The following is a 26,736-nucleotide window of genomic DNA, read 5'->3' as shown; positions in this document are numbered from 1 at the left end:
TTAGGATTTAAAGGATAAACAAGGGTGTTTGTTTGTTTGATTTTGATTATATAAATTTGACTAAGATTATTATAAACGGTATTATATGATTTGAATTTATTTTTTAGTTTGATTAAATTTAAATTATTCTCTTTTATTTTGCCTCAATTTATTTGGATTTGAATAATCAATCAATAATTTGAAAAATTAAATATTATTTATATGTAAATCAAATCAAGTTGATTCAATTTATCGTAAATGTGTTGGACAAGTAGTAAATTGAATCAAATAGTCACTTGTGCAGGATAAACATAGTTTGATTTATTACTTTTACATATTATTATGATTGACTTTTTCTTCTTTTATTTTATACTACAATACTACTGAAAATACTTTTAAATTTGAATTGATCTTAATTGGAATAAACTGATTTGTTAATTAATTTTTTTGGAATAAATCATATAAAATGATAATTGAATTCATTTAAGAATTAATTCTATATTTGGATTATAAATCAGTGAAAATTCAATTGACTTTAGAATTTTAATCATACAAAAACTGCTTAAAAGGTTTATGACTAATTTGTAGCTTAGAAGGTTCTAAATTATTTTTGAAGGTGGCAAGACTAAATCTATCACTATTGTATTATGACCAGGTTTGATTGGTATCAAAGCATTGCTTAAACCTGTCTCATTCATTACCAATAGTTAAGACAAAAAAAAAAAAAATCTGAATTGGTGGTAGTGTGTAATCAAAATTGCTGTTTGTGCTATACAAATCATCAATTCATTGTCAGAAAAATGACTTTTTCTGCAAAACCATGGCATTTAGTCCTAACAAAAAAATGATCCAACTTAAAAATGTAGAAAAACAAAATTTGGAAAGGTCTAGTTCCACCTAGAGTTGAGTTGTTCACTTGGTTTGTTTTGATAGGCCGGGTCAATACAAATGATCGGTTAAATAGGTGGAAATCTTACCACAAAATGATAATATGTGCATATTGTGCAAAAAAGATGTTGAAAATATTCAACACTTATTTGTTACTTGTGAGTACTCTTGGCAAGTATGGTGTGCATGGGTCTCGGAATTTGGACAGGTGTGAACTATCCCTGGTACTTTGAAATAACATTTTAAGAGTTGGAGGTCAATGCTGATGAGAAAAGAGAGGCACAAATTTTGACTAGTTGGGTTCTTCTCAACTATATGGAACATTTGGTTATGACGGAATGATGCCATATTTCAGAGCAAGACAACAGGAGCAGTAAAATGTGTGGCTCAAACTTTTTCATGTGCTGCAGAGTGGTGTGGTAAATAATTCCTGTTGTTAATGACTATGCCGGAGATGACATCGGAATTATTTTTCTTTTTTCTTTTTGTTGTCTTGTCTTTCTTTACTCCACGTGAGTGTTGAGCTCCTTCATTAAAAAAAAAATGTAGAAACATTGAACCGTAGATAATGTCAGAAGAGTACAATAATATGCAGCGGATAACTTGGTCTTAATTTCCCAACTACTTTCAAAAATAGAAATTCATACACAAAAGTCAATATATACTATATAGTGATTTAATCTAGTGACATTGTCAAATAGCAGCCAACAGTAATCAAATGAAAAACTATGAGATATTTGATTGTATTTTTTCTTCCATCATGTTGTATAGTAGAAGATAAGTTTCCTATGGGTTCTGATTGTTCTTTTTATTCTTTTGAACTTTGTTCAGGCAGACATTTTGGAACAACTTATTCTTGAGTTAGAGCATTCAATTAGGACGTCAGGCCAATACTTGTTAACTTTTTTGTATTTTAGTTCATGACTTGGTAAAACTATTCTATGGGGTAGATCTCATGTTGTGATACTCTTGGTTACCTCTTGAAACATGCTGGTGATTTTGCTGCTGCTGCTGCATTTGCAGATGAAGCCAGGTGTATGGATCTTGCCGATGGTTATGTTAATAGTGAATGTGTTAAGCGCATGCTGCAGGCTGATCAGGTTTTGCCAAAAGGTGGCTTTGGCTGAAAAAGCTGCTGTACTGTTTACAAAAGATGGTGATCAACACAACAACCTTCATGACATGCAATGCATTGATATTTTGCATTATACAGTGTACATTTTGGTTTAACATCTGACCATATATTTTGACATTTATCTTATGAAGGTATGGGCTAGCCACCATGTTTTCTTTTTTTTTGGGGGGGGGGGGGGGGGGGGCAGTTCTGGAAGCTGAGCGCTCAACCATTAGGTTCTTGATGTGATTGATTTTACTATAGTAATTCTGGAAGCTGGTGTATTCATTTCTGTATTCATTTCATGATGACAATTCAATTCTTCATTTATTCCCTTTCTGCAGCCAGCTGCATGACAAATATGTGGTTGAAGAGTCAACAAACAATTTTGTGCCAAGATAAATAGGTAAGGAGTTACAACATCTGAAGCCATGTATTATGCCCCACAAAGAAAGGAACGACCAACCAATCGTAGTGGGTACAACCCAAAAAATAGCAACCAATGCAATGAGCTATAGCTCAAGTGGTGCTTCCCTTCGATCATATCATGAATGTTTGCATTTATATAGGGAGTTGATCTGTTTATCCGTCCCGTTACACATTGAGTTCACAAACTTCTTGGGACAATACTACATGATCAGGATGCTGCATTGAGTAAGTAAAACTGGACAGCTGTGTTGTGTGTTTTATTTTTCTATTGGTTAGATGTGAGGACCACTGCTAATGAAAATTTTAGTATCTGATATTTGCCATAAATGTGCCAAGAATAATGTGATTGTGAGTTCATTTTCCTGTGTAAGTATTGGAGATCAACCAATTCTCTGAAGCAAGCTAAATCCTGCTATAATTAAGGGATAGAGGGTAAAGGAAATGGAAATTGTTTACTTGAATATGCTTAGATTTCAGTGAATATTGACTCACTGTGTCTGGATATTGCAAGTCTGTGTGTAACTGAATCCGCCAGGTTTGTATAATTATTTCTGAAGAACTTTAAACTCAAGGTAAATCAAAATCAACATTTTGATTATATTTGGTCACAATGTACATACATACAATACAAGATTAGTGTAGCCTATATTCTAGAACAACACTTGATATGGAAAATTGGGGAAAGGTGCTAATGTTGCATCTATCTTTATCTCTCTAGCAACAAAAAAACAAAAACACTTCAAGGCAAGAACCCAAATATGACCAATATCAGGGAAAATGCTTCTGCTTTGGTAACGTGACTTCATGTAAGCAATTACTAGCACATTGAATACCACCGAACAACAGAATTGTCTCCCTTTTTGTTTTCTCATCTAATGCTCATTGGAACCCATGGTCAAATGTGACCCTTCATTGTTTGTACCAACTTCATATTTACAAAGAGGACAGCATGCATTTATCTTTAACCATTTATCTATACACCCTACATGAAAGATATGAAAGCATGGTAGCTCCCTAAGTTCGTCGTTGTCTACATATTTTGTCAAGCAAATGCAGCAAGCCTGCAATTAAGTCATGAAAAATAAAAGATATTAATTTACAACCAAGCAAGTCAAACCTAGCAGAGTGTTAATGGATTCTATTGAGGCTCCTCTGTTTGGTGAAAATTCCTCAGGAATGCCGAAGACAGAAATTATGCAAGGTAGGCAGCAACAAATTGTTGCACACAGTATAAAGGGCATGGCATATCCGATGCAGCTGAAGGTAAGGAAGACTATACATAACCTGCACAGATAGAAACCTATATTGTTAGAAGACCTGAGAAAGTGAAAATAAATTGTTTGAGTTATGACATTACCTATACAATTTTGGAGCATCGGAAGGAGAAGTGTGACCTCCAAATAAAATGAATTCAGTTTTAAATTATACAGATGTCCTAAGCTAAAATTAGTTATACCCTATGTCCTGAACACTTCTATATAAATCGAATCAAATATTATTAATATATAAATTGAGTCAAGTTGATTCAATTTACCATAAAGAATCAAATGCTATTTATATGTAAATCTGAATTGGTGGCAGTGCGTAATCAAAATTGCTGTTTGTGCTATACAAATCATCAATTCATTGTCAGAAAAATGACTTCTCTGCAAAACCATGGCATTTAGTCCTAATTAACTATGCATATTTTTACGCATCACAAAAAATGATCCAACTTAAAAATATAGAAACATTGAACCGTAGATAACATCAGAAGAGTACAATAATATGCAGTGGTTAACTTGGTCTTAACTTCCCAACATCTTTCAAAAACAGAAATTCATACACACTAGTCAATATATACTATATAGTGCTTTAATCTAGCAACATTGTCAAATTGCAGCCAACATGTTTGTGTACGTAAACCGTAAAACAATCAAATGTTTGTGTCACTACAGCATCTATGTCAATTTTGATCAATGGGTCACCAACCAAGCCGTTCAAGATGGAGAGGGGCCTTAGGCAAGGTGACCCTCTCTCCCCCTTCCTGTTTGTTCTCGTTGTTGACGTTCTGCATAGGATGGTGGGAGAGGCGGTTAGAAACAGCAGAATATCTCCACTACTGGTGGGAATGAATAATGTGGAATTGTCGCACCTCCAATTTGCGGACGACACCATTTTATTTTGTCCTCAGGAGACGGAGACGCTAGTGAATTACAAGAGGCTCCTGCGTTGTTTTGAGCTAATGTCTGGCCTGAGTATCAACTTTGAAAAATCGAGCCTAATTTCTGTCAACTGTGAGAAGGAATGGGTGACGAATATGTGTGGGCTGTTGGGTTGTGGCGAAGCAGTTTTACCTGTCAGGTACTTAGGGATTCCTCTTGGTGCTAATCCTCGATTGGTGAAGACTTGGAAACCTATCATAGACAAGGTTGAAGACAAGCTGAGTTTATGGAAAGCTAAGTCACTCAACAAAGCGGGTAAGTTGGTCCTTATAAAATCTGTTCTCAATAGCCTGCCGGTTTACTACTTAAGCTTGTATAAGATGCCAAAGGGGGTTGCAGAAAGGATTATTGGGCTCCAAAGAAGATTCCTGTGGAGTAAAGAAGATGGGAATAATGGGATACCAATGGTGAAATGGGAGGTAGTTCAGGCTCCGAAAAAACTAGGAGGTTTGGGGGTGGGGGATGCTCTTATTAGGAATGCGGCACTTTTGTTCAAATGGTGGTGGCGTTTTTCAAAGGAGGACTGCCCGCTTTGGAAGAAGATTGTCTGCTCTTGTAATCAGTTGGACCCAACTGTAATATTATCAAGCCAACCTGTGCGACTAAGAGGGGGGCCGTGGAAAGATATATGCCAGCTTAATATTAAGGACCAACAGGTAAGAGATATAATGATCAGGGGTCTGTCGATGGAGGTGGGAAATGGCAGAAACATTCGCTTTTGGGAGGATGCGTGGTTACAAGATGGAGCCTTGAAAGAATGTTTTCCAAGACTCTTCTCGGTTTCAAATCAACAAGGATCCGTAATAGGGGACTGTGGGTTTTGGGATGGGCTAGAGTGGGTATGGGACTTCCAATGGAGGAGGGAACTCTTCCAATGGGAGTTAGAGTTGCTAAATCAATTACATGACCGGTTGAGGGTCGTGAGGTTATCACTTGATAGAGAGGATTCAGTGAGTTGGAAATTTGATAAAAATGGAGTGTTTTCTACTAATTCTTTTGTGCAGGTGCTTCATAATGAGATGCTCCCAGCAGACATCACCAGTTACAACTTCACAAGCTCCATATGGAGAGGCTTGGTTCCACCAAGAGTTGAACTCTTTGCTTGGTTTGTGCTAGTAGGAAGGGTAAATACGAAGGAGAGGCTAAGCAGACTTGGAATTATTAATTATCATGACAACATTTGTGTGTTGTGTAAAAAGAATATAGAATTTGTACATCATTTATTTTTTGCATGTGAGTTCACGTGGCAGGTATGGTGTGCTTGGCTGACATTTTCTAATAGAGCTTGGGCCATCCCGGGAACCACTAAAGAGTTCTATGAGAGTTGAATTGAAGCAACAGGTCGGAAATCAGAGCAACGAAAATGGCTGATAGGATTTTGTGCGGTTATTTGGAATATCTGGTTGGAGCGAAATAGCAGAGTTTTCCAGCAGGTAGAGACAAGTGTTGAAGGAATCCAGATCATGTCCTTCTTGAGTTACAAGGAGTGGTGTGGAGTTGATCCGTTTGGTTGTTGATGGCAATGCCGGAGATGACAACGGATACCAGCTTTTCTATTATGTCTGTGCTTATCTAGTTATCTTAGTTCATTTGCTCCACTTTACTGTGTTGAGCCTCTTTTGTTCAAAAAAAAAGAGTAGAGTTGCCATCAACCTGCATCACAAAGCCATACATGCAACTCAAAGGATCAAATAGCATATATAAATTTCCAAGGATGAGAGACCAAAAAAACAGACTTTTAAGATGAACCAGAGAAATGAAAATACTTGTCAATATCAAAGTTAGCCAGTCCAAACCACCGATGCTATGTTCAAGTGTATATTTCATTATTTATCAACAGGGCATCAAACAAATTTATTCAGAAGCATAACAAATATTTTAAGAATTTAGTTGAAATACTAGCCTAAAATTGACCCTATGTTATGAAACTTTAATAATTTTAAACTTTTAAGGCTCCAACATGATATCTTGTCAACAATGATCAACGAACAATAGAGAATAGAGATAGTGAGATCAGTTCATACCATGATTGTGGTCAATGAAATTAAGCTGACATATTGGAGAGCCCCTCGGTATAGCAGATAATCCCTTGACAATAATGTACTTTGTCTCTAGGTCGAAATCAGATTTAAGATGAATTGTCACCGTCTTCAAAACAAGTCCTCTTTGTAAAATATATGCAATAAATTCACGCTCATCTGTAGAGTCTTGATATCCTCTAAACTCAAAACTCCTGAGATGTGAAGTCAAACAATTGGGAACCATGCTTGGTGGTCTTGGCCCATTATATTCCACCGGGTGAGCATATGCTCGCTGATAAGAAAAAACAACACTTCTCGACTGAGCGAAACAACAAACAACGAAAAAGAAATAGAGACAGTAGTTTTAAATTGAAATATATTCATACCTTCCAAATACAAATTACAAGAGCTTCAAGTACATGACAATTATGAAGGAAGTTTAGCAGGAAGTTTGTGTTGAAACATGGAACATCAAGCTCTAGATTGAGCAAACGGTGAAATTCTGGAAACTCGAAAGCTGGAGCACTAAATAAGCACTGTGTAGAAGATAACTAGATATCAAATATAGTTATAAATTCAAATTATCGAGTTACATCAAACATTTAGCTTGAGGAATCATGGGATTATGATAAGCATGTTACCTGTGTTGTTTCATATTTCAATGCCAACAATTTTGTTTCGCGGAGTGCCTTGAAGAGCTTGGGCACCCAAGCCCCATGCTCAACACTTTCATGACGAAGATCAAGATGTGCCTCCACCATGTTGGGAAAATTGATAACTGATACCTGTAGCTCAGAGTTCGCCGAGGCCACCGTTCTCATATGCAGGTATTCAAGAAATGGAGTGTATATTTCCCGAACGTTAATCTCTTCCATCAAGCTAGTGTAATCTTCAAAGGTTAAACTTTTCAATGTGCGAGGCATCTGGATTGTAGGTACATAAACATGAAAACCTTCTTGGGTCGTGTTCTGTAGAATGAGCTTAAGAACTTCAAGAACAGGGCAGCCGGATAAAAGCTTGCTGGGGTCCACAGAGACGATATCCAACTCTAGATTCTTGAGGGATGGCAGATAAACATTTGGAAACTCTGGATAATAATTCAAATGACTATAACGTTTCAAAACAAGGGACTTGAGTGATACACAAGTGAATATAGATTCAGGCAACTTGATTCTCCTCGTTAAACCAATGAAGAGATAGAGTTCCTGGAAATGGGGACCAATGACGGCATCAAGCCATGTTAAGATGAGATCCTCTGAACTATTATAGGAAGTGAGGCGAAACTTTTTGATAGGGTAATTTGCACTGCGCTGAGATAGAATAGCATTCACATATGAATCAAACCGATATCCCCGACAGGACCAAAAGGGTCTATCCTCTATGTCAAGGACTTGGAGATCCTTCCAAACATGGCGCCACCTGCGAGAGAGGATACCGGTGGATACAGCTTCTTTTGTTGGGAGGTAAGAGAGAATGTCGCAAAGGATAGAGTCCGGTAACAAACTGATCCTATCCATCTTCATGGTTGATGGTTTGGCTTTCTCAGCTGTAGGGTTTACTGGTTTAGGATTTGAAGGATAACCAATGGTTATTGGATCAATCATTCGATTGGATTCAACTGATTTAATTAAATGTTAAATAAAATTATTAAAAATTTAATATATAATTTTAAATATTTAAATTAAATCATTTCTAACTTAATAAAATTTAAAATTTTATAATTTTATCTATAATTTTAATATTAGATGATTACAAACAATTTTAAACATTAAAGTTTATAATTAAAAACAATCAAAACGCACATAGTCACAAACACAAAATGTTCTACTATCAAAAAAAAATATTAACAAATAACTTTTCAACTAATCAAAGAGGCAACTCATCACAAACCAGTTTAAAATTCTTGAACAGCATTGTCTTGTAACTGTTGATCACTTTATAATTGTTCTATCTTTAACATACAGAAAAAAAATCATGAACGAAATTAATTCAACAAAAAATATTTGACAGAATCATTCAACAACTCAAACATTCAATAATCCACTAAATCCAGTATTATTAACAAAACTACAAAAATATTATCAAAATCTGAAAATCAGCAACTCAAAATTATTAACAACAGTACGAATTACAAAATTAAGTAAAAATAATTCCAAGTAACAATGCTTACCGGCGGCGAGAGAGGAAGGAGAGTGACGGCGACGACGGAGGAGTGCGAACTGCCGGCGAAGACAAAGAGAGAAAGAGCTCGAACAGAGGAGACGACAACGGCGACAGAACAGAGCTTCCTAAGATGGCGACGGAGCTTCCTACGACGGCGACAGATTTCCACACGCGACACCTGTTCTCGGAGGAAAAGAGCTCGGCAATGACTACGGAGAGGGTCGGTGGTTGCGGAGATGCGGGCTGCGTTTGGGGACTAGGTTCTCCAAATTGAAAAGGCGCCTTTTTTTTAAGATTAAACGGTGCCGTTTTTAGGGGTTGATACGGAACCGAAAATCTTTAAATAAATCGGTTGTTTTTAGGATTGAAAGTAAATCAAACCAGCTTATGAACCACTTCTAGCTTGACTCATTAATAGTTTGATAAGCTGAACTTATGAGCTAGGAGTGCACATGGGTCGGGTGAAGCCGGGTTTGATGTGACCCAGATCCGACCCAAAATATACACCGGGTCTATTTATTAGACCCGAACCCGGTTCTAGATCCGATGAAACCAATACACTTTCGGGCCACAATTATACCGGGTAAAAACCGGGTGAAAACCAGGCCGTTAACATTACATTACGTTGATACCTTCTTGTAAGCTAGCATGTAAAAATATCCAAATTTCTAAGACTCCAACCATTAGTTAACATAGTAAAATTCACTTAAAAAAATATAACAAGAACCAACCCTTCTTCAAAATTAAAGCATAACCACAATCAATATTAAAGCATAACCACAATCAATACTAATATTGTCTAATAATACCAAATATTTAAATCAATACAAATAACACAATCTTATGTATTAGTCTAAAGTCTTATGCATTCTAAACATAAAACATTAACTTATAGTCTTATAATGACTAATAACACAAAATATTAAGGTTTACAATATTTAAATTCCACATAAGAATAGTCATGATCCATCACTAATAACACAAAATATTAATTGTGTATGATGACCGGGCCACCGGGCTGACTTCGGGTGACCCGAGCTATGGCCCGGACCCGACCCAAAATAATGACCGGGTCTATTTTTGAGACCCGTACCCGACCATAAACCCGATGAAATCATACCAAATTAGTCCCTAAAGTGTTCGGGACCGGGCCGGGCTTTCGGACCGGGCCGGGTCTGTGCACCCCTATTGTGAGCTAGTGAATCGAATTTGAGCTCATAATTAAATGAACCGAGTTTGAGTTTGAATAAGCTCAACTCATTAGCTGGTGAGTTGGCTCAATTATATATATAATATTAAAAGTACAGATTAAATGCATATAGGATATGCGTATTAATAATTTAATATATATATATATATATAATAGTAATATATAATTTTACATATATATTAATGTTTCTAATTATTTAAAATTTTATAGTTTTTTTTATATATAATTTTGATGTAGGACATAAATAAAAAATTTATAATTAATAGATAGATAATATATTAAATTTATTTTTCTAATATTTTTAATATATATAAATTATAATTTATTGATATAGAATTATAGATTATGTTCCTATTATTTGAGCCAACTCTTGAGCTCGAGCCAGTTCTTGAGCTTTTGTTGAGACGAAATTGAACTTACGAAATAGACTCGATTATTAATGAGTTGAGCCGTGAGTCAAATTTAATTTTCGTGAGTCAAGTTTGAGTTTGATCTAGTTCGGCTCAACTCGACTCACTTCTAACCCTAGTTGTTTTTAACAGTTCACTGATTAACTGTCGATTTTACTAATTTTTTTATTAGTTTTTACAGGCAATTTATGAGATCAACCGAATTAACTAAGTGACCAATTTCAAATGTTTCAAATTAATCTGGTTGGTCTGGCCGATTCAATTTGATTCAGTTTGATTTTTAGAATTATGAATTTCTCTTTTTAATAAAAAGAGGATACCTTAGATAAAAGTTTTAGACACATTTTTTTATCATTCTATGGTCATCAAAATAAAATATTATGTATTTAATTGTGAATTTATTTTATTTTTAACAATTTTATCAAGTGCTCAAACTACTAAAAATATAATATTGTTTATATGTATAATTGTCAAATCAAGAAGAGACAAAATAATTAGGTAAATAATTATTGAAAATTAATAATGATCTAATAGAGAACTATGCAAATGATGAATTTGAAATGTTTTTCAAACAATATTATTATTCCTTCTTTAAACTAGATATTTGATGAGCTAGTTGTTTATCTTATCAAATATTTTCGACATCATGTCATCGAGATTTTTTTTTAAAAGAACTATGCGGCCTCTTATGTTGGACATTATTAAAAAAAATCAACAATCATCTCGTATTTGATATCTAAAAAGTATAAGTAAATCTTACTTCAAATTCAATTTATACGTATAAAAGAAACAGTTACACTATACATTTAAGTCTTTTTATAATCAAATTTAATTAAATTAGTTAAAACCTAACAAAAAATGAATTTTATTATTAAAGCATAAATACACGCTTCAACTTTATAAAACGATCCAACCTTCCTCTCCTTTTCTTTATTCTTCTTTTCTTTCTTTTTTGTATTTATGCTCTTTTTTTTCTCTTTTTTCTTTTTTTTTGAATTTCTTTTTTTTTCGCGTTCTTTCTTATTCTTCGCGTGTTTTTTTCTCATCATCGTTCTTTTATTGTTGTTACTGCTTTTTTTCTTTTCCTCCTCTTCTTCCTAATAATTTTGCATCATTATGCGTTTCTTTTTATTTATTTATTTGATTTTTTCTTATTTTTATTCTTGTTAAAAGAGTAAATGAAAAGATAAAACAAGAACAAAAAATAAACAAAAAAGAAGAAGAAAGAAGAGGAGGAATTTTTGGTTTGTGCTTGTTTTAAATTAAATTTGTTTGTGTGCCATTATCATGAAGTACTTTCGATACATTCTGAATTTGAATTTTGGTATATTCTAAATTTAAATAAAGTGCATTTTTTGTCTGAACTTATTTTGAATTGAGTTTGTTTGTGTATACTTATCATTAAGTAATTGCGGTGCATTTTGGATTTAAATAAAGTGTACTTTTAGTTTGAATTTGTTTTAGACTGAGTTAATTTGTGTGTCGTCATCGTTAAGAAATTTTGGTGCATTCTGATTTGAACTGTTATACATATAAAAAAAGACAACGACGATGATAATGACAATAATAAAAGAGAAAAATGAGGAAAAAATAGAAGGAAAAGAAAAAGTAGCAACTTTTTCTTCTTTAAGTGTTTGTTTGGGAGCTATTAAATCGATAAAAAATATCTTTTTTCAATGAAAAAATATTTATTTTATTGTTTAGTATGTTTGACAAATTTCTAATTGTAAAAGTAAAAGCACTAAAAAAATAAAAAAAAAATCTTTTCTGAGAAGTTACAATTTACATTTTTTCTAAAAGATCTTTTTTTTTCTTAAAAAAAATATTTTTCATATAATAAATGAACAAAAATATATTTTTATCTTGTTTTACCCAAACATAATTAATAGATAAAAAAAATATTTTTACATGGAATATCTAAACATAAAATCACTTTTACTTTTGTAAGAAATCTTTTAAAAAAATATTATTTAAAAAAATATATTTTTCAAGAATGACGTCCAAATAAGCTCTATCAACATTTTCGCACAAATGATTCATCATCATAGAAAAATTGAACAAACACTGAAAATTATTCCTAATTGAACCAAAATATCTTTCTAAATGCACGAAATTAGGAACAAAAACAGATTCAATGAAAAAACAAATAAAAAATCCTAAATTACAATCAAATTCAAACTTGATTTCACATTTTGATTTCAAAAAAATTTGATCTTAAATTTTCAATTCAAATCAAAGAGCATTAATCGTGAACGAAAAGAACGTAAGAAAAAAATAGAATGAAGAGAACACAAAAAGAGAAAAAATGTAAAAAAGGCCGAGAAAATTTGAAAAAAGAAAAGAAAAGAAAAGAAAATTTGTATAGAAAAGACAGTTATACGTAGTCACACGTTAAGTTAAGTGGTTGTTAAAGATAGTGGCGGGTGAAACTGAATTAAGTTATAGCAACTTAGTTAAACTTGATTGGTTAAATGATTTAGATATAAAAGTTTATTTTAAAAGAAATATCGAGAATCAATTTGATTTCTTTGATCTATAATTATTGTATAACATACTCTTGGCTTTGTTTCACGCAAACTAATAGTTAATAGAATTCCAAAGATATTATTGAATAATATTAACAAATTTAAAAATAGACATGATATTTTAATTCTAAGAATAATATCAACAAATAAATCTCACTTATATTAAAAAAAAACAATTTCTCATAATATTATCTATTTTCATGGCTTTAAATAAGTTTAAAGCCAAATTTTATCTCATTGTATTTATCCAAACATATTTTTACACTTGGCAAATTAGACACCCTAATTTAAACGACAAGTTTGATAAAACATTTTAACTTCAAAATTGATAAAACTTAGAATTATTGCAATTATATATTTTTAAGATTAATTTTCATCATTTCATGCAATCACTTATTGTCATGTCAACAAAGGAACTACTATCACATCCAATAATCATAAGAACAGGCCGATGTAAAAAAAAAATGACTATAAAATATTTTCATCTATCATTACAACAAAATTAACCACACAATTTCAGTATAAGTCGAATGTTTATGAGTAATTCATTGCTTAAAAGGTTCTAAACTATTTTTGAAGGTTGCTAAATTAAATCTATCCTTGTATTGTGGCCAGATTTGATAGGATGAACATGCATGGAATTAGTGAGGGTATAACACTATGAACTTGGTAACAAAGCATTGCCTAAGCAAAGTTGCTATGTTTGTGCCATATAATTCATCAATTCATTGCCGGAAAGATCACTTTCTACAAAATCATGGCATCTAGTCCTAATTAACCATGCATACTTTTGCGCATCACAACAAAATAATCAAACTTAAAAATAGAGAAATATAGAACCATAGATAACGTCAAAAGAGTAAAACAATATGCTGTGGATAACTTGGTCTTAACTTACCAACTTCCTTTAAAAACAGAAATTCATACACAAAATATACTATAGAGTGGTTTAATCTAGCAACACGGTTAAATAGCAGCCCACATGTTTTGTGAACATAACCATAAAACAAGCAAACGTTTGGCAGGTTTCCTAGAGAGTAGAGATGCGATCATCCTGCATCATAAATCGCTATATTCAAGAGCTTATGCACATCATAGCATTAAACGGCATATAAATTTCCAAAGTTGAGGGACCAAAAAAAATTATGCATGAAACAAAGAATTGAAAATACTTGTCATCGAAATACTTGTCATCGTCAATCTCAAGGAACAGGGCACCAGACAAATTTATTCATAAAAATCATATTCTGTAAGAAGTATTCACAGGCATCAACACTGGCCCTAAAATTGACTCACTAGTGTGCAACTTTAATAATATAAAACTCTAAGACTCCAACATGATATTTTGTCTTAACAGTTTTGATCAACAAACAACAGAGGATAGAGATAGTGTGAGTTCATACCATGTTAAATGGGATTTTTATCATTGAAAGTTAGCTGACATATTGTAGAGACCCTCGGTATAGCAGATAATCCCTTGACAATATTGTACTTTGTCTCTTGGTCCAAATTAGATTCAAGATGAATGGTCAAGTTCTTCAAAACAAGTCCTCTTTGTAAAAGATATGCAATAAACTCATGCTCATCTGCAGTGTCTTGATATTCTCTAAACTCAAAACTCTTGAGATGTGACGTCACACAATTCGGAACCATGGTTGGTGGTGTTGGCCCATTATACTCCTCCTCCGGGTGAGAATAATGTCCCTGATAACAGGAAACAACACTTGTCAATATATGCAGGCAAACAACAAATAGAAATAGAGACACTAGATTTAAGCTTCAAATTGAAATGTATTCATACCCTCAAAATATGAATTACGAGAGCTTCAAGTACATGACAATTATGAAGGAAGTTTAGCAAGAAGTTTGTGTTGAAACATGGAAGATCAACCTCTAGCTTGAGCAAACGGTGAAATTCTGGAAACTCGAAAGCCGGAGCACTAAATAAGCACTGTGTAAAAGATAACTAGATATCAAATATAAAATTCCTAATTCACAATTATAGTTATAAGTTGAGATTATCGAGTTACATCAATCATTTTGCTTGAGGAATCATGGGATTATGATAAGCATGTTACCTGTGTTGTTTCATATTCCAATGTCAACAATTTTGTTTCGCGGAGTGCCTGGAAAAGCTTGGGCACCCAAGCCCCATGCTCAACACGTTCATGATAAAAATCAAGATGTGCCTCCACCATGTTGGGAAAATTGATAACTGATACCTGTAGCTTCGGGGAGGCCACTGTTCTCACACGCAGGTATTCAAGAAATGGAGTGTATATTTCCCGAACGTTAATCTCTTCCATCAAGCTAGTGTAATCTTCAAAGGTTAAACTTTTCAATGTGCGAGGCATCTGGATTGTAGGTGCATAAACATAAGAACCTTCTCGGGTCGTCTTCTGTAGAATGAGCTTAAGATTTTCAAGAACAGGGCAGCCGGATAAAAGCTTGCTGGGGTCTACGTCGACGGGATCCAAGTGTAGGTTCTTGAGGGATGGCAGATAAACATTTGGAAACTCTGGATAATTATCCAAATATATACCATGTCTCAAAACAAGGGACTTGAGTAATACACAAGTGAATATGGATTCAGGCAACTTGATTGCTCTCATTAAACCAATGCGGAGATAGAGTTCCTGAAGATGGGGACCAATGACGGCATCAAGCCATGTTAAGATGAGATCCTCTGAACTTCTAGAGGGAGTGAGGCGAAACTTTTTAATAGGGTAATCTGCACTGCGCTGAGATAGAATAGCAGTCACATATGGATCAAACAGATATCCCCGAGGGGACCAAAAGGGTATATCCTCTATGTCAAGGACTTGGAGATCCTTCCAAACATGGCGCCACCTGCGAGAGATGATGCCGGTGGATATAGCTTCTTTTGTTGGGAGGTATGAGAGAATGTCACAAAGGATAGAGTTCGGTAACAAACTGATCCTATCCATCTTCATGATTGATGGTTTCGCTTTCTCAAGTTTGTCTCAGGTGTAGGTTTCCTGGTTTAGGATTTGAAGAATAACCAAGGGTGTTTGTTTGTAATAACTAATTTAATAATTAATTTTTTATATACGATATAGTTAATAAAATATATATAAATATATGTAAATATGTAATTACTAATTTAATAAACATTTTTAATATTTATAAAATATTTTCTCAAATAATAACACTTATTCTAAAAACTTGTTAGAGTAGAAAATAAAAAGTTTTTTAATTAATATGACCCACAAGTCCACAACAAGTGAACCAACACCAAAAACAACAAACTAAATTTAACAAAAAAAAATGAAAAGTTACCTCTACCTCAAAACAAGTGCATCGAAAAAACACTTCGCCTGGAGAAAATAAATGATCATAACAATTCTAAAAAATAAAGGATAAAAAATTAAAAACAAATAAAAGATAAAAATAATGATGAATTGCTCAATAAATTAATCAATAAAAGACTCACAGAAAAGTGAAAAAAAAAAACATGACTCATATCCTAGTAAGGCCTAAGGAGGCAATCAATTAAGAGTCAGAAATTTTTTTTATTTTTCACTTTCATGATTTTTTTATTTAACAAAGAGAAGGAAGAGTACGCAAAGAAAAAAGAGAACACAGAAAATGCCAAAAATATTTGAAAAAAATAAAAAATCTGCATATAAAAGACAATTGCGTTAAGTCAAAAGGTTGTTAGAGGTATTCGCGCATTAAACTGAATTAGGTTATAACAACTTAGTTAAACTTAATTGGTTAAATGACTTGAATACAAAATTTTATTGTAAAAGAAATATAGAAAATCAATTTGATTTCTTTGATCTATAATTATTGTATAACATACTCTTAGCTTTGTTTCACGCAAACTAATAGTTAGTAAGATTCCAAAGATATTATTGAAAAATATTAACAAATTCAAAAATGGACATGTTATTTTCTGCCAAATCATGGCATCTAGTCCTAATTAACCATGCATACTTTTGCCCATCACAAAAAATAATCCAACTTAAAAATAGAGAAATATAGAACCATAGATAACGTCAAAAATGTAAAACAATATGCAGTGGATAACTTAGTCTTAACTTACCAACTTCCTTCAAAAACAGAAATTCATACACAAAATATACTATAGAGTGGTTTAATCTAGCAACACGGTTAAATAGTAGCCCACATGTTTTGTGAACATAACCATAAAACAAGCAAACGTTTGGCAGTTTTCCGAGAGAGTAGAGATGCCATCATCCTGCATCATAAATCGATATATTCAAGAGCTTATGCAAATCATAGCATTAAACGGCATATATAAATTTCCAAGGTTTTGAGGGACCAAAAAAAAATTATGCATGAAACAAAGAATTGAAAATACTTGTCATTGTCAATATGAAAGTTAGCAAATCCAAACCACCGATAATGTTCAAGTGCATATTTCATTATTTCTCAAGGAACAGGGCCCTAGACAAATTTATTCATAAGGATGATATTCGGTAAGAAGTATTCACAAGCATCAACAAATATTTCAAAAATTTAGGTGGAACACTGGCCCTATAATTGACTGAGTTAAACCCCAAAATAGTCCCTAAGATTCACGAAATGCACCGATTTGATCCCTGACTTTCCAATTGCACTATTTATGTCTTCGAGATTGGAAAAAATGCACCTATTTGGTCCCTTTCCGTTTTTCCGTCCAGATTGCTTCCTGGCGGCAGTGATGTGGCAATAGATTGCCATGCTAGAGTGTCAATTGAAAGTGTTTAACCCAATGTGGTCCCTAAGCCCCTTTTTAACCCTAACCGCAGAACTTTTTCTTCTTCTTCTCCTTCCCTGTTTGTTTTCTTCCCTGTTCGTTTTCACTCACTGCATGGGTACAAAAATCATTTGGTTCGACCTTGTTTCTCTTTTGGTTCATCAGTATTCTTACTTCCCTGAAAAAGCTAAGGTAATCTTTTTTTCTTCTTTTTTGTTGTTTCAATCCCAAATTCTTCAATGGCACAAGTTGTTGAGAAAAGAGAGAACAGCAGAACTCGCAGGAGTGATTTCCCAAGAGATCTGCTAAAAAGGTTCATGTCCGTGAACCATCATCACCATATGAGCTACAACAACAACATCGCCATGGTGTTGGAGATGCAGAACAAGAGATTGAGATGAGCTTTGGTCTTTTAATGAACGGTCGTTTTGGTGTGGACCCAACACCGAAGAAGATCAAGAGAACAACATCAATACCCAAATTCTCATTCTCAAAGCCCCCTCATCAGAGATGAAGATAATAACAACAGCAATAATAATAATTAAGATATTGGGGGTTACTCTCATAACATGCCAATGCCTTGCACAACAAATCTGATAAGAACATGTTCCCTTCCAACGGAGACAGAGGAGGAGTGGAGGAAGAGGAAGGAGTTGCAGACGATGAGGAGGTTGAAAACAAGAAGAAAGCGCTCTGAAAATCAGCAGAGGAACATGAAGGCCATGAGGAAAAAGAGTAACCGTTCTTCTTTCTCTCTGCTTTTGTTGATGGAAACAATAGCAATCTGGTGGAGGCTGCTTTGAATGAATTTAGTAGTTTGAAAAAAACGGCGTCACTGAGTACTAGCGTGGTAATCCATTGCCACACATCACTGCCGCCAGGAAGCAGTTTGGACGGAAAAATGGGAAGGGACCAAATAGGTGCATTTTTTTCAATTTCGAGGATATAAATAGTGCAATTGAAAAGTCAAGGATCAAATCAGTGCATTTCGTGAATCTTAGGGACTACTTTGGGGTTTAACTCATAATTGACTCAATGTTGTGCAACTTTAATAATATAAAACTCTACGACCCTAAAATAGTGTGAGTTCATACCATGTTAAATGGGATTTTAATCAACGAAATTTAACTGACATATTGTAGAGCCCCTTGGTATAGCAGATAAACCCTTGACAATATTGTACTTTGTCACTAGGTCGAAATCAGATTTAAGATGAATTGTCACTGTCTTCAAAACAAGTCCTCCTTTTAAAAGATATGCAATAAATTCACGCTCATCTGCAGCGTCTTGATATTCTCTAAACTCAAAACTCTTGAGATGTGATGTTACACAACTGGGAACCATGGTTGGTGGTGTTGGTCCATTATAGTCCATGGTGCGGACATAGACTTCCTGATAACAAAAAACAACACTTCTCATTAGACTCAGGCAAACAATAAAGAGTAAATAGAGACACTAGATTTAACTTGAAATGCATTCATACCTTACAAATACGAATTACGAGAGCTTCAAGTACATGACAGCTGTGAAGGAAGTTTAGCAGGAAGTTTGTGTTGAAAAATGGAACATCAAGCTCTAGATTGAGCAATCGGTGAAATTCTGGAAACTTGAAAGCTGGAGCACTAAATAAGCACTGTGTAGAAGATAACTAGATATTAAATATAATTCCTAATTCAAAATTATAGTTATATATTCAAATTATCGAGTTATATCAAACATTAAGCTTGAGGAATCATGGGATTATAATAAGCATATTACCCGTGTTGTGTAAGGTTTCAATGCCAACAACTTTGTTTCACGAAGTGCCTGGAGAAGCATGGGGACCAAACAGACATGTTCAACAGGTTCACCGTGAATATCAAGATGTGACTGTTCTTCCTCAATATCAAGATGTGCCTCCACCATGTTGGGAAAATAGCTAGCCGAAACCTGTAGCTCAACAACCCCCGAGGTCACTATTTTCAAATAGAGGTATTCAAGAGATGGTGTGTCTATCACACGATGGTTAATCTCTTCCCACATGATACTGTAATCTTCAAAGGTTAAACTCTTCAATGTCTGAGGCATCTGAATTGTAGGTGTATAAACATAACGTTCTGGGGCCATGTCAAGTAGAATGAGCTTAAGATTTTCAAGAACAGGGCATCCAGATAAAAGCTTGTTGTTCACATGGGCGATATCCAACTCTAGGTTCTTGAGGGATGGCAGATATACATCTGGAAACTCCGGACCATAATCCAATGAAATATCACGTTTCAAAACAAGGGACTTAAGTGATGTACAAGTGAATATGGCTTTAGGCATGCTGGTTCCAAACATTACATTAAGACTGAGATACAGTTCCTGAAGATGGGGGCCGATGACGGCATTAAGCCATGTTGGGATAGGATCCTCTTCAAATTTTTCGCAAGTGAGGCGAAACTTTTCGATGGGGTACGAATCTGCATTGCGCTGAGCTAGAATAGCATTGACAAAAGAATCAAAGCTGGCTTTCCCAGAGGACCCAAAGGGTCTATCATCTATGTCAAGGACTTGGAGATCCTTCCAAACATGGCGCCAACTGTGACAGAGGATGCTGGTGGATACAGCTTGTTTTGTTGGGAGGTACGAGAGAATGTCGCAAATGATAGTGTTCGGTAAGTAACTGATCCTATCCATGTTGATGGATTCGCCTTTTGTCAATTTTGTATCTGGAGAAAGGGTTAGAGTTAACTTAGGGTTAGGGTTAGAATTTAGGAAAAACGACGGAATTAATTTAACTCTTGGTTGGTGTTCGGTGGTCGGATTCCGGACAGGTCGGGTATACAAGTGAAAGGATGGATAGGTGAGGACGCCTTAACTTGGGTCGCACTTGTAGCGGACTAGCCGAGCTGGCAAGCACTTGAGCTGGTGAATGGACGAGAGGGGGGTGCCACCTGCAAAGACACTCCGACGCCTAAGTCAGAAATCGTACAAGCAGGGGAAGTGATGTGGAAGGTGACGTACCTCGGGGGAAGAGCCAATCTTCTCCTTATATACATGTCAGTAGTGGGCCACAAGACGAGGACAGGCCCATATTTCCGAGGACGTTGTCCTGCAGCCGCGTGTGAGCCGTACAGGGCGCGTGTCCGGGTCGATTGGAGGGCACGTGACCGGGTCGGGTAGAGATCGGGTCGGACCGGCCCGTGCGTTTTTTTTTTGGGCCAGGCCGTAACAGTGCCTCCACGCGCCAATGGTAGTCGTAGGAGCTACCAATGGCGTGTCATCCTCGTATTTCGACTGGTCGGCTGTTCGCGGGAGGGGTGTGCCTCCAACGCGCGTCTCTTGGTTGCTCAAAGCAACCGTTTTCATCGCTTCGTTTCCCGCGCCGAGCATTAAATGCTCATAATGGGGTGAAAAACCCCTTTTGAAAAGCCCATTCTGCCCCCAGGTGTTTCGCGCTCTGGAGGTAGTTTTTAAACGATCTGTTTTGACATTTCTACGCTTTTCTCACACTCCCTATTCTTCCTTTCTTCCTCCTTGCTACAAGATTCCAAGGCGTTGCTGTGGTGCCTCCGTTCGTGTTCCTTGCACTTTTCCAGACTCGCAATCATCCTTTTCTCCATCAACTTAGGTAATTTTCGAATCATCCCTCTTTTTAGGCATTATTTTCGGTATGTTTGTTGCTTGGTTCTTTTGATATTACTGCGTAGCCTTAGTTGCGAGTAGACGTGTTAGGGGGGAAAGTACCATTCTAGGGTAGGCTTCTTCTCGTTCCTTTAGACTTAGTCTTGTTTGCCTTTAGTCGGGAAATCGTGGGGGTGGTGTTTGTTTTCGGCCTGAGCGACCGATCTCTTAGACTAACTGGATGGTACCCCCATGTAGGTATGGCCCGCACGGTCTCCCGAGCATCCGTTAACCCTGCGGCTTACGACCAGTATGCTTGGGTCGTCTCAGATGTGAGGGATTCACCCAACCAAATGAGCGAGGAGGAGCTCACCGAGTTCCGTCAAGCCGGGTATTTGTGTGGCGGGACTGACGAGGAGGCCAATTATGACGCCTTCGTCCCGGCTGCTCACGAGCGGTTGTATGAAATCAACTTCCAACCCAGCCGGGTTGCCGACTGGATTTGGTTCTACAAGGCCATGTTCACTCAAGTCGGAGTTCGCATTCCGTTCTCCGCCTTTCAAATGGCGCTCTTAAACCGAATTTCCGTGTCACCGTCGCAGTTGCATCCGAACAGTTGGGCTTCGATCCGCTGTTTCGAGATGGTTTGTGAATATCTCGACCTGCCGGTGTCCGTAGATGTCTTCCTCTTCTTCTTCACCCTCACAAACCCTTCCAAGCAGGGGAAACATAGGAAAGGGTTCATGTCCTTCCGGGCTGCTCAGGGTCGGAAGATCTTCGGCTTGTTCGAAGATTCTTACCATGGGTTTAAGGACAAGTATTTTAAAGTCCGTCCGGCCAAAGGTCGCCACCCTTTTTGGTTGTCTCTGGAGGGGGTACGGCTCATCCCGACTTATTGGAGCTTCGGGGCAGGAGCCAATAGTTTTATTAAGGTAGTTTACAAAAACATGTCGGCAGAAGATCAGCAGATTGCCGAGGTGCTAAACGCGGTTTTTGGGAAGAACCCAGTAAATCCCCACCTCCTCATGGGTGATCGGGACTCCGGTCGTAATTATATTTGTGAGAAGCTCTTTACTTTACGCTTTATCTTTTTCCCTTTATTGATATTGTGTGACGACTAACCGACCTTCTTTGGTTTCTTGCAGTGGATATGTCTGCGTCGGTGACGGGCCTTACCGATCTGTTTCAAACCTTTCTTGCCGGCGGCGACGACGAGGAAGGTGACGAGCAGCCTGTCTCCGAGGGGCCTAATGCTCCCCCGGAGGGCCAGGATGTTCCCGAACAGGGGGCCGCAACCGACGAGATCGAGACCTCGGCTCAGGGCGCCTCGGTTGAAGGTGGCAAGGCGGTCCGTGTTTCCCCTATCCGTGAGGTTGCCGGGATTGGGGGTTCGGTGCCTAAATCGGATGATGAGGAGGAGGTGGTGGAGGTCTCTAACCTGAAGAGAAAGAGAAAAAAGACATCCACGGCGTCGTCTAGTCCCGAGGGTGTCCTTACCGTTATGGAAAGGAATTTCGACGCCTCAAAATTTATAGACACCCAGCTGATCCCTGGTACGGAGGAACATTTCCATGAGTCATCCCTTGCCGGGCAGGCGAGGTGGATGTACCGCACTCTTCTGCGCGGTGCGGTTATTGCTCGGAAGGCCGAGTTCGAGTTGTCCGGGATGGAGTCTCTTCGTCGGAAGTTGGCCTCCGCTGGGAAGGCCAACAATGAATTGAAAAGTGAAGTGGAAACTCTCCGGCAGCAGTTGACTCAATCTTCGGAGAAGTTGGACGCCGCCGAGAAGAAGGCTACCGCCGCTGAGCAGAAAGCTGCCTCCGCCGAACAAAAGTTAACAGCTGCCGAGAAGAAACAGAAAGAGTCGGACGCAACGATTGAACGTCTGGTCGAGCGTGAGATGGCTCTGGAGAAACAGGTCGGCGAGGCGCAGAAGCGTACGGCCGAAGTCGAGGAGGGGAAGCGGGCCGTGGAGGCCGAACTGGTGACATGGAAGGCCAAGTACAAAGACGTCGTTAAACAGGGTAAAGGCGCGATTTTGGGCACAGAAGAAGCCCTGAAGGCCCAAATCAAAATTGTTGCCCCCGAGTTCGACACGTCGGCAATTGGCGTTTTTAAGATTATTAAGGATGGCCAGGTTGTTGATGTTCCGAAGAAATGAACTCTTTGTTCCATCGTTTTTGTTTAGCCGTTTTGTTTTGGCTTGTAGACAGTTGTTTTTAGCCATTTTGGCTTACGAACAGTTTAATCTTTGCCGTTTTAATATTGGCTTGTGAACAATGACTCTTTGGTCGTTTGCTCGTGTTGTCGTAATGAAGTTTTTCTTACTTGTCCGATTTTGTTGTCGTTTTTAGTAACCGTTTTTGGTTTATAGTTGTTTATATCGGCGGCCCGTGGGCTCTTGTGTAGTTGCTTGTTACAACGGTAGTTGATGACCTCCCGGGTGATCAGTCCCGGGTTGGGTGTCGTTGCTAGTCATGACAAGATGATTTATCTGAAAAACGGAGGTAAGATAGAACGGAGAATTTGCACAAGTGTATCTTATTCGGTATCCACATAAAAGACTTGAAAGTTACTATGAAGTTCAAATGACGAATTAACTACTTAGCTAGATTAGTCGGCAGGTCGCTCCGTCTTCTAGGAGTAGAATCTTCTAAGGTTGTCCGCATTCCAAGTTCTCGGGACTTCCTTGCCGTCGAGTCTTTCTAGTTTGTATGCTCCTTTTCCCATCACTTTCTTGACTCTAAATGGGCCTTCCCAGTTGGCCGCCAGCTTGCCTTCTCCGGGGGTCGGCAGGCCGATATCATTTCGCCTCAGGACGAGGTCGTTTGGCTCGAATTCCCTCTTGAGTACTTTGGTGTTGTAGCGGAGCGCCACTCTTTGTTTTAGCGCCGTTTCTGTCAAGTGGGCCATTTCTCGGGCTTCTTCTATCAGGTCCTTTTCTACGGCTTCCTCCACTCCTTTCAAAAGAAGTCGTGGGCTTGGTTCTCTGATTTCTACGGGTATCACCGCGTCCACCCCGTACGTTAACCGGAAAGGAGTTTCTTTGGTGGAGGACTGCTCGGTCGTTCGGTAAGACCAGAGAACTGATGCCAGTTCGTCGGCCCAAGCACCCTTTTTGTTGTCCAACCTCCTCTTTAGCCCTGAAAGGATAACCTTGTTGGCGGACTCCACTTGTCCATTCGTCCGAGGGTGTTCTACCGAAGAGAACTTTTGCCTTACTCCTAGGCCGTTGAGAAATCCCGTGAACTTTTTGTCAGTAAATTGTGTGCCGTTGTCCGAGATGACGACTTCTGGTATCCCGAACCGTGTTATCACCTGCCTCCACATGAATTTTCTGCAATTGGCTGAGGATATGCTAGCCAATGGTTCGGCTTCTATCCACTTGGTATAGTAATCGATTGCCACTATGAGATATTTGACCTGCCCAGGGCCGACAGGGAAGGGCCCTAAGAGGTCGACTCCCCATTGAGCGAATGGCCGAGAAGTCGTCAGCAAGCTTAACTCGTTTGCCGGTGTTTTGGCAAAATTGGCGTTCTGTTGGCACTTTATGCATTTTTTGACAAACTCTTTGGAATCTGCCATCATCGTCGGCCAGTAGTACCCAGCTCGGATCAACTTCCTCGCTAGGGCTTTCCCTCCGATGTGGTGCCCACAGCAGCCCTCGTGGACTTCCCTGAGGACGTAGTCCGTTTGGTCAGGGTGTAGGCACTTCAGTAGGGGTTGGCTGAGCCCCTTTCTGAACAGCTGTCCTTGGATGACGGCGTATTTGGCCGCTTCCCTCCTTAACTTCACCGCATCCTTTTCGTCGCCAGGGACTTGGCCGTGTTCTAAGTAGTTGGTGATGGGGTCTAGCCATGAAGGATTTAGGGTCGTTATGTGTAGTGTGATCGCGGGTTCCCTTGTCATGCCTTGGATGAGAGACCGGTTTCCCTCCCCTGGCTTCGTGCTGGCTAATTTTGATAGAAGGTCTGCTCGTGTGTTCCTTTCCCTGGGTACATGCTGGATCGTGACCTCGTCGAACTTTTGGCTCAAGCTTTTGACCTTTTCCAAGTACTTCTGCAACAAGGGGTCCTTGGCTTGGTAGCTGCCGTTCACTTGGGAAGTGACGACTTGGGAATCGCTGCATACTTCCAGCCTTTTTGCGCCGACCTCTGTTGCTAGGGTTAAGCCTCCAATGAGGGCTTCGTATTCTGCTTGATTGTTCGAGATGGGAAACTCGAATCTGACCGACTGTTCGTATACGACCCCGTTTGGACTTTCTAGGATGATCCCGGCTCCTCCGTAGGTCTGGTTGGAGGCTCCATCCACATGGAGCTTCCACCGTGTGCCTATGTCTTCGCCTGGATCTCCTGCTACTTCAACCAAAAAATCCGCCATGGCCTGCGCCTTGATGGCTTGCCGGGGCTCGTATCGTATGTCATATTGAGAGAGTTCAATGGACCAAGTCATCATTCTTCCCGCCAGGTCGGGCTTTTGGAGAACTTGCCTAATCCCTTGGTCTGTCCTGACGACCACTTGGTGACTCTGGAAGTATTGCTTCAACCTTCTCGAGGAGGTTAGGAGCGCTAAGGCTAGCTTTTCCAACTTGCTGTATCTTAATTCTGCTCCTTGCAGAGCCCTGCTTATGAAGTAGACTGGCTGTTGGGTCTTCCCGTCCTCCCGTACTAGCACTGCGGCTAGGGCTTCGCTTGTTATGGCGAGATACAGGTATAGTGGTTCCCCGTCTCTTGGCTTCCCGAGAACGGGGGGTGCCGCCAAGATTTCCTTGAAGTGTCGAAAGGCTTCTTCGCACGCTGGTGTCCATTCGAACGCCATCCCTTTCTTCATGAGGTTAAAAAACGGCAGGGCCTTTGCCGCTGAGGCTCCGAGAAACCGAGAGAGTGATGTCAACCTTCCTGCCAACCTCTGGACGTCCTTGATACATCCCGGGCTCTTCATCTGAAGTATTACCTGGCACTTCTCCGGGTTGGCCTCTACCCCTCTTTGAGTTATCATGAATCCCAGGAACTTGCCGGCTTCCATGGCGAAGGCGCACTTGAGAGGGTTCAGCCTCATGCCATGTTGACGGAGGGACGCAAATACGCTTGCCAGGTCGTTTAGGAGGTCATCAGGTCGTATTGTCTTTGCCAGGATGTCGTCCACGTAAACTTCGACCGTTTTTCCTATGAGGTTGTGGAATATCCTGTTCATCAGCCTTTGATACGTTGCCCCTGCATTTTTTAAGCCAAATGGCATTACCTTATAGCAGAACGTTCCTCCTGGCGTTATGAACGCCGTTTTGTCCTCGTCTGGTCGGTGCATCGGTATCTGATTGTAACCAGAGTAGGCATCCATGAAACTCAGATACCGGTACCCCGCCGCAGCGTCGACGAGTGCATCTATGTTGGGGAGTGGGAAGCAATCTTTGGGGCATGCTTTGTTAAGGTCAGAGTAGTCCACGCACATTCTCCACCTGCCATTGTGTTTTTTCACTAATACC

At 38.3% G+C, this 26,736-nt stretch overlaps 3 protein-coding genes across 7 annotated transcripts; all 3 read right to left on the bottom strand.

The window, feature by feature from the left end:
* Positions 1-2,977: 2,977 nt before the first annotated feature.
* Positions 2,978-9,084, bottom strand: LOC112709937 (putative FBD-associated F-box protein At5g56440). 4 transcript variants are annotated; one of them, XM_072202276.1, is made up of 5 exons: positions 8,806-9,084; positions 7,277-8,193; positions 7,022-7,171; positions 6,639-6,927; positions 2,978-6,267 (listed from the first exon to the last, which is right to left on the bottom strand). In XM_072202276.1, the coding sequence occupies exons 2-5, from the start codon at positions 8,156-8,158 to the stop codon at positions 6,263-6,265; spliced, it is 1,326 nt and encodes a 441-aa protein (XP_072058377.1). In that variant the 5' UTR covers positions 8,159-8,193; positions 8,806-9,084; the 3' UTR covers positions 2,978-6,262. The 4 variants fall into 4 exon arrangements, with proteins under 4 accessions (XP_072058377.1, XP_025617726.1, XP_025617727.1 ...); XM_025761941.3 differs by having other exon boundaries at positions 2,978-3,694; positions 8,806-9,078; XM_025761942.3 differs by having other exon boundaries at positions 3,556-3,694; positions 7,277-8,181; positions 8,806-8,945.
* A 4,720-nt stretch (positions 9,085-13,804) lies between these two features.
* On the bottom strand, positions 13,805-15,967 carry LOC112709936 (F-box/FBD/LRR-repeat protein At1g51370-like). 2 transcript variants are annotated; one of them, XM_025761938.3, is made up of 4 exons: positions 15,022-15,967; positions 14,745-14,894; positions 14,347-14,647; positions 13,805-13,997 (listed from the first exon to the last, which is right to left on the bottom strand). In XM_025761938.3, exons 1-3 carry the CDS (start codon positions 15,895-15,897, stop codon positions 14,351-14,353), a joined length of 1,323 nt encoding a protein of 440 aa, XP_025617723.1. In that variant the 5' UTR covers positions 15,898-15,967; the 3' UTR covers positions 13,805-13,997; positions 14,347-14,350. The 2 variants fall into 2 exon arrangements, with proteins under 2 accessions (XP_025617723.1, XP_025617722.1); XM_025761937.3 differs by lacking the exon at positions 13,805-13,997 and having other exon boundaries at positions 14,170-14,647; positions 15,022-15,936.
* Positions 15,968-19,587: 3,620 nt separating this feature from the next.
* LOC112712796 (F-box/LRR-repeat protein At3g59200-like) lies at positions 19,588-20,327 on the bottom strand. Its single transcript, XM_025765713.1, has 2 exons — positions 19,697-20,327; positions 19,588-19,598 (listed from the first exon to the last, which is right to left on the bottom strand). Exons 1-2 carry the CDS (start codon positions 20,325-20,327, stop codon positions 19,588-19,590), a joined length of 642 nt encoding a protein of 213 aa, XP_025621498.1.
* Positions 20,328-26,736: the final 6,409 nt, after the last annotated feature.

This window comes from Arachis hypogaea, chromosome 9 (genome assembly GCF_003086295.3).
Source record: "Arachis hypogaea cultivar Tifrunner chromosome 9, arahy.Tifrunner.gnm2.J5K5, whole genome shotgun sequence".
NCBI classification, from domain to species: Eukaryota; Viridiplantae; Streptophyta; class Magnoliopsida; order Fabales; family Fabaceae; genus Arachis; species Arachis hypogaea.
Note: the sequence above shows the minus strand (reverse complement) of the source record. Positions and strands in the feature narration are given on the sequence as shown.